The sequence below is a fragment of the Austrofundulus limnaeus genome, unplaced genomic scaffold, assembly GCF_001266775.1.
Source record: "Austrofundulus limnaeus strain Quisiro unplaced genomic scaffold, Austrofundulus_limnaeus-1.0 Scaffold1384, whole genome shotgun sequence".
Lineage (NCBI taxonomy): Eukaryota > Metazoa > Chordata > Actinopteri > Cyprinodontiformes > Rivulidae > Austrofundulus > Austrofundulus limnaeus.
This window is the reverse complement of record NW_013953786.1, coordinates 44,754-53,275: the sequence shown is the minus strand read 5'-3', so window position 1 is coordinate 53,275 and position 8,522 is coordinate 44,754. Positions and strand designations below refer to the sequence as shown.

Below are 8,522 nucleotides of genomic sequence, written 5' to 3'. Positions count from 1 at the left end.
TGACTTCTCAGGCTCAGTTTGCTACTGACCTGAAATGTTTAGTAGACACTGTGTTGGACATTATGAAGAAGATTAAGACTAAGACAGGTGGACTATCAACTGCAGGTGTATAGCGGATAGAGATGAAATGAACCACTTGGGGCTGGGCGATACGGCCCAAAAAAAATCTCAGAATTTTTTTCATCCCAAATTCGATTTTCAATTTTAATTGATGCTTCCCACTTAAACAGAGTGCCTCTGTTTCAGATGTTGAAACAAATTATTTGTACTCCTGCTTTTTGTAGTAAGAGCCTTCAAACAGATGATTGTTGCTCCAAGTTCGAGGTTCCAAAACCAAACCAGTTCCAGATAAATGAAGGAACAGTGCCTTTTTGGGAAGTAAATCCTCTTTGCTAGCAGCCATATTGTCATGTCTTTTAGGGTTTTGAGGGACAGGTGGGGTGACCTCTGAACAACAGAAGCCCCAAAGAGTGCACTGGTGGGGAAAAAAAATCACAATTTTCCCCAAAGTTAAATTTTTATAAATGTCAAATTTGAATTAATTGATGAAATCGATTTATCACCCAACCCTAGATTCACTCATGTTCCGATTCGATTATCAATTTTAAGTTCACAATTTTTGGACAATATTTTTTCTACTTGATGAATTCTAGCCATTTTATAATCAGTATGTTTTTTTTTCTCTTACAACATCAGCGTTTTTCTCCTTGTATTTTATTTTATTATTATTTACCGTTATTTAACCAGGCAAGTCCCACTGAGATCTCGGATCTCTTTTTCAAGGGAGGACTGGGTCTGAAGGCAACCTATTTTACATGTTTTTAGGGGTGTGGGGGAAACCGGAGTACCTGGAGAAAACCCACACAAGCACGAGGAGAACATGCAAACTCCACATAGAAAGACCCCAGGTCCGAACCGGGGATCGAACCCAGGACCTTCTTGCTGTGAGGCGTCGGTGCTAACCACTGAGCCGTTGTGCTGCCAAACTGTATCAAACTGTAACTGTAATCTTAGTAACAGAATATAACTTYAMAATGTCAGAAATCCTTTTGGGGCCAAAAGTGATAAGTATCAAACTGAATTTGTCTTAAAGACACCACTTATTGTTATACAATAACAATTAAATTGATTATTTGTTATGAATCCATTCACATTTTAAGCATTTATAATCAATTCTCAAATAATTGTTACATTCCTAATAATGGCTGACCTTTCAGTTTTAGTTATTCCACCATTCACRTTTGATGTTGTCTAATCCTTTGTGTTAAATTGAATTATCTATTGTAACATAACATGCTATAAACAAAGTCTGATCATTTATATTAGTACCTGAGTTAATGTAAATCTAGCCAGTCATTTTTAGAAGTGATGCTTTAGACTTGTTGCTGATAGAACAGCTTTGCTTTTACTCTTACTTGTAACAACATGTGACCATATAAAGCAAATCCTGCACAAACCAGTGAGCGAGAGGTCCGGACTGTTTGTCAAGATGATGTCAAGGGTGAACTTTAGTTGGCCTTCAAGAAACAAATGACTCAGAATATATAATGTCTGACTGATTTAAGACAATTCCAGCCCTGTGAACAAGATTTGATTAATTTTGACTGCTGCACTCCAAACCTGGCATGCCTTATGTGAAGTACTCAAATTTACACCCCATTTAACCTGAAAGATACAGACTTGTAATCTGTCATGTTTGAGCTCAGCCTGGAGACATGTTCTAACCATTAACAGTCTATTATAGTTTGTTCTCTTCCTTGTTTTTATTTTTTTCTTTAGATTGCCTTTTCAAACTGTGTCCAATGAACAGATACTCGGCACAGAAACAATTCTGGAAAGCAGCGAAACCTGGAGGCAACAGTACCACCGACACAGTCCTCCTCAACAAACTTCATGTAAGAAAACCTCCTGTTTTTATGTTGACTTCTGTGGGCAATGTGGAAAACTGTTGGTGTTCGTTCGTTTCTTTCATTCTCTTTCGTTTWATAGCATGCTGCAGACCTGGAGAAGAAGCAGAATGAGTCTGAGAACCGTAAGCTCCTGGGAACAGTCATCCAGTATGGAAATGTAATTCAGGTATGTTGGGATCATTTAGATAAGGCGCTTTGCTTAACAGCACTGCAGCACTAATTCGGAACATATACGACACTCTGTGCTTGATAACACAGGTCATAGCATGCTTTAATCAGGAGAGCTTTAAATATGTGCAGCAGAACAAAGATGTTATATAAAGGTGACTTTTGAAAAGTTGTGTCCTTTACGTATTGCTCATAATTGCTCACATTAACACTTTTGCCAAAACATTCAAGTTCATCTAAACCAGTGATTCCCAACCAGGGATACACGAGTATATCACAGGGGGGTACATGGAAAAATTTCCCAGGTGTGTAAAAAAAATAGAATAAAAATAAGACTGAGATATGTAGGGCCCTATTATGTCAGCAATGTGGACAAATGCTAACAGAATCACGAAACTGACACAAAATGGAATCCTGTATAAAATGTGGAATCTCATGGAATTTGTTCATTTGGGGCACTAGATGTATTTTGGACGCTGCTGCTTCCTGCACCTGCCATTACCTGGTTTATTTATTTAATTACTTATTCACTTTCATTATAGTTTTGAAGAATCATCATTACAGTTAACAGAGGGGGTACTAGTGGTAAGACAAAATGGCTCAGGGGGTACACAAGTCTAAAAAGGTCGGGAACCACAGATCTAAACGACACCATACTGGACACATTACATAAATTAAATTAGTGATAATCTTAAATTTAATCTGCGGACTGTTCGATGTCACGAGACAGGGAGGACGAGGTGAAGCAGTGACTGATCTGTGAGTCAAACACAGCTGGGTCCAGACATTTTATTTTACAGAGACAGTACCAGAGGAAAACATTACAGTAAATATTATATCCAGCTTTAGAAACAAGGCAGAAGCAGTTGCAGCTTTGCGGATACAAGATTCATTTGCAGCTGAGCGGACTCCTCTCAGCTGACAGCAGCCGGGTGTGTGTGTGTGTGCTGTGAACGAGGCTTCAGGTTTGTTTATACTTCATGCAAGACGTGCGGCTGCGGCCCAGCGATGACGTAATTGCGTTTGCGTCACTGACTGCATTGAGTGTTAATTCTTGGAAAAGACGTGGGGGATACATTATAGTAATCCCTCCCTCTGCCCTCCTACCGCATACGTCAAGCAACGCAAGCGTGATTTTATATTTAAGCTTCTGTAATCAATCATTTCATTTTCTCTAAAAAGTAGGCTAGCAGGGGTGTTTTATTACCTCGATTTGTGAGTCCGTTGTGTCGGATGTTGTCATGTTTGTTGTCGTCCCCCGGTGTTTACATGTCCAGCAAAAAAAAGTAAAAAAAAAAGGCAAAAAAGAAATAACGAGGAACTGGATTGGTCCCGCTAGGATCCCTGCTTCAGACCTGCATTCTCCGTTTGGTCTTTGCAAACCGGTCAYGGAGAGTCCACCACCGTTTACGGCAGACGGCCTCATCTGTTTGCAACATTTCTGCAATCTCCCTCCATGTTTTTTTTTTTTTTTTTTTGCCATTTGGCCTTACTTGTACTCTGCAGTAGAGAAGTCATACAGATGTTTGTACCTCCGGACCGCCTTGGCGAGTTTCTCTTCGAAACTATCCTTGTTTACAAACAAAAACCGGCCTCTGGAAGTGAGTACTGGGTAGCGAAGTGATACACCAAACAAAAACRCCCACAAACTTTGAACCAATCACACGCACCGAGTCGTAACCTCCGCGTCTTGGAGTGCTGACTGGGGGCAATATATCGGACAGCTGTCACCTGGGGATAGCAGCGGGAGTGCAGACGGAAGTTGCGCAACTTTTTTCGCTCAGCGGGGAGTAAAAGACATGCGACAAGAGGTATAAACCAGCCTTTCAGTCAAAGAGGGGAGGGGCTCACCGCACCACTCACTGCTTGCGGAGAGGAAGAGGAGGAAAGGAGAACAGTGCTGTCGCCAAAGCTTCTAAAAGTCTCCAAAAACACAGGGAAAAGTCGACAGATTTGTCGCTAGTCGCTTTTTGGGGGAAAAAAAGACGAGCTAGAGGGGTCTGAAAAGTCGCTAAGTTAGCAACACTGCTCCGCTCGGCTCAGTCCCAAATYACGTGACCAGTCAAATCGCAGCCTGTGCGGTTAGAAAATCTTGTTTTAACATATCGCGAGATTATCACAAATGCGATTAATTGTTCAGCTCTAGTTAGTTCACACCCAATTGTCGGAGAAAATATGTTTTTTTATGTATTGTTACCCTCAGAGATTATTAAAAAAAGACGTGGACGTTTGTTCTGTCGTAAACCCATCTTGCTAATGTAAAGTCGCCTTCTGCTCTGATGATGAAGATGAACAAGACGAGCACGCRGCAGAGCTGATAATTTCAGCAGGCAGAAGCTCATTGTTTGGCAGGCAGATATTAAAGAAAAAATGCTGGGTTTGGCTAAGATTACAGTTCTCTGCAAAAAACTGTTCTAAAAATTACATTATCTTTACTTTTTATGCTAGTTTTCTACTGTAATATATACTGTTACCATGAAGGAATTAAATTTATACCGTGATATGAATTTGAGGTCATACCGCCTAGCCCTAATTCTGCTATTAGTGTAGAATAATCTAGTCCAGATTAGGGCTGGGCGGTATGACCTTAAATTCATATCACGGTATAAACTGAACCCCTTCACGGTAATGGTATATATTGCGGTAGAAAACTGTCATAAAAAGTAAAGATAAGGTAATTTTTAGAGCATTTTTTTGCAGAGAACTGTAATCTTAATCAAACCCAGCATTTTTGCTTTAATATCTGCCTTCCAAACAATGAGCTTCTGCCTGCTATAAGCTGCTGCTCTGCTGCGCTCTCATATTCATCGCTGCACGCTCATCTTCATCGCTGCGCGCTCACCTTCATCATCAGAGCAGAAGCCGACTTTACATTAGCAAGATGGATTTATAACTGAAGGAACGTCCACGTTTTTTTTTATAATCATCTCTGTGGGTAACATTGCCTAAAAAGCAAGTTTTTCTCTGACAACTGGGTGTGAAAAACTGCGGTTGTTAAAGCTTCGCTCTGTGCGACGTGCAGCGAGAGGAGAGGAGAGGGAGGAAATGATCCCTCGACATGACGTAACTTGAAGGAGGAAATTTTGAGGATTATTCTCTCTATGCGTGTTTTAAAACGCTAGAATTTCTTCATTATATTTCGAACTCCTGCTGCACAGTTGTCTCTGCACTCACAGCCATGCTGACACAGGTGCGATCACGTAGTGATGATAGGACGGTAGAGGGTAAATTTCTATCGTAGGCCAACTTCATACCGTTTCTACTGTCTTCCGGATATACCACACAGCCCTAGTCCATATTTAAAGAGTCTAGGTGTTGTAGTTTTGGAGCTGGACCAGTTCCATTGTGGTCCAGATGTATAAAAAGTGCTGCAATCACCTTTTAATAAAGTTATTAATATATTTTTTAATTTGATTTGAATCCATCCACTATCTTCTGCTTTTTCCAAAATCGGGTTGCGGGGGCAGCAGCTTGAGCAGGGAAGCCCAGACCTCTCTTTCCACAGCCACTTCTTCTGGAAGGACTCCAAGGCGTTCCCTGGCCACCTGAGAGACCATAGTCTCTCCAGCGTGTCCTGGGTCTTCCTTAGGGCCTCATTTGAACATGCCTGAATCACCTCCATAGGGAGGCATTCGGGAGGCATCCTTACCAGACGTCTAAACCACCTCAACTGGCTCCTCTCGATGTGGAGGAGCAGCGGCTCTACTCTGAGTCTGTCCCGGATAACTGAACTTCTCACCCTGTCTCTAAGGGAGAGTCCAGCTACCCTGCAGAGAAAACTCATTTCGACCGCTTGTATCCGCAATTATTGTTGGGCAAAATCATATAGAGTGCAATTAAAACTTTAGTAATTTTTTTGCACTCAACGATTAAAACGATCAGTGCCGCCAGGTAGACAGATTGGAGATTTCCCCGGTCAGTTCGCTGGATGCTCCTTTCCAATTTAAATATCACAAACATTTTTTAAAAAGTTCTGTAATTTATTTATCCTAACTCCGGTTTTACTTGGTCTATCCAAACAATTTAAAATTTGATGTTCGCCTCAAGTCTATACCTTTGACACAATTTGGAACAGATTTTCACAGAGAGTAGATCATTCCCAGTAGAGTGATTTAAATTGGTCATGTGACTAGGACATACAGGCATCCAGGGGCTCCAGGGGATTAATCGTTATCGACTAAATACCACAATTAATTGTGTTTAATTTTTTTTTGCCAATATCACCCAACCCTATCCGCGATCTTGTTCTTTCGTTCACTATTCAAAGTTTGTGGCCATAGGTGAGGGTAGACTGACCGATAAACATAAACAGAGAGCTTTGCCTTACAGCTCAGCTCCCTCTTCACCACAACAAACTGGTACAGAGTCCACAAAACTGCAGAAGCTGCACCTATCCGTCTGTCAATCTCAAGCTACATTCTTCCCTCACTCGTGAACAAAACCGCAAGATAAACTATATTGCTTAAAGCATTTGCTCACCTACTACAGGGCTCTAGACTGCGACTAATTTGGTTGCAAATGCGACCTTATTTTTAATATTGCGCCTTTAAAAATATTTGTGGTCGCACTGGTGCGCCCGGTCGTTCGAGGAGGGGGCGTGTGCAGTTGCCCGCTAAAACAAAACGTCTCCATGTCCCGTAATAAAGCCCCAATAAAGCTATCTAGAAGTATGAACACAGCGCTCCGCTCTACACCCGGCGCGAGCACACACACACGCTTCTTCTTCTATGCCCATGGGGACTTTCCAATTTTCCCCTCTGTGAGGCAAAAACATGCGCGCACACACGCGCTCTGGCGCGCAGTTTATCAGTCGTGTTTCTTTCTTTCTTTTTTTTCAAACCAGAGTCGGCATGCTCGCAGCGCGCTCCTGGCTCAGAGCACTGCTGTGGGGGAGGAGCTTAGGAAGGGGGGCTGAGAGCAGAGGGGAGGGACTTGAAGGATGTACGTCTTCAAAATATTTCTAAGTTTTGGGCTTTCAAGAAACTACATACTGCAACTTTAAGAAATGGATAAGTGTGCTTCTGCCATCATCATTGTGAACCAGAAAATACTCCTGCTCTGTGTATCATTTGTTATATCCTCCCAAAAACCTAAAGCCACTGTTCTTAAAGGTATTTTTGGCACCACTTTGGTGCATGCTTTTATATCCAGTCATCTCACTGCGTACGTGTGATTGTATTAATTGGGTGTGACAGTGGCTCAGGAGGTAGGGAGTTTGTCCTAGTCATTTCTTGTTTGCTCTGGTGGTGGACAGACTAACAGATGAGGTCAGGCAGGGAATCCCCATGGACTATGGTGTTTGCAGATGACATGACAGAGCTTGGAGAGGTGAARGTATGCACTTAAAGAGGAATGAAACTCAGCTGTAGCAAGACAGAGTATGTGTGAATATGAAGGAGGCCGGTGGAACAGTCAGGCTATACACGGAGCATAAGTCTTCAAAGTTTCAAGAGTGATTTGTGATAAAAGGGTGGCAGAAAATGTCAAAGGAAAGATTTACATGAGAGGTAAATTGGTAGAATGATGCTAGAGATGCAACTGCCATGACAAAGATGAAGGCCAAAGAGGAAGCAGTTAGAAAGGACATGGAAGTAGTTGGTGTGAGGACAGAGATGGCRGGATGACTCACTGTGGCTACTCCTGAAGAGGGAATAGCCGAAAGGTGAAGAAGATTTTTTTTAACATTGAAGTTCTTTTAGATAAGATTTTTAGTTCTTCATAACTTTTCYATAACTCTCCACAGGTTGGCAYCCYMMTTTARGACACCAAACATTTCTAAGCATGKTCATTTCTTGTGTCTTTCTAAATTWGTTTTTCCCAGTCCATGTATTTTTTTCTACTTTCACCTCTTGTTGCAAGTGTTGTAACTACATAAACTCTGTGTCTTGGTATGTCAACAGCTGCTGCACTTGAAAAGCAACAAATACCTGACTGTGAACAAGCGTCTACCTGCGCTCTTGGAGAAGAATGCCATGAGAGTGACTCTGGACTCGGCAGGAAATGAGGGATCCTGGTTCTACATTCAGCCCTTCTACAARCTCAGATCCCTGGGAGACAGTGTGGGTAGAAATGAGTGTGGGAWTGATGTTTAATGATGCCCAGTAGGACAAAATAAGCTTATAATTTTAAAGTGAAGTCTTGTACCTGTTGTGAAATGTTCAACATGTCCGAGCGTATGACCATAGCTATCATCGGTGTTTTGTTGTTGGCTTTAATGTTCAGTATTTCAAAGTCAATAGAAAATCAGTTTTATAACCTGAACAGGATTACACCTGGGTAGTTGTCAGTGTTGTGCTATTGCCATGGCAGTTCATGACACTAATATCTGATGCGTACTTATCAAGATAAGACATCTGTTATCACTCACAATGGGCCTCATGCAAGAACATGTTCATATTCTTATCCAAAATTTCTCTTACGTTTGTTCGTACAAAGGGTTCGTAC

The 8,522-nt window shown here is 41.6% G+C and overlaps 1 protein-coding gene across 1 annotated transcript; it reads left to right on the top strand.

Annotated features, from left to right (window-relative positions):
• Positions 1–1,779: 1,779 nt before the first annotated feature.
• Positions 1,780–8,137, top strand: LOC106535204 (inositol 1,4,5-trisphosphate receptor type 1; the record flags this gene model as incomplete). The annotated part of the gene is given in 3 exon segments (XM_014032155.1): positions 1,780–1,895; positions 1,990–2,076; positions 7,979–8,137. Coding segments are annotated over 3 exon segments (362 nt in total), but the record flags the coding sequence as incomplete, so codon positions are not given.
• Positions 8,138–8,522: the final 385 nt, after the last annotated feature.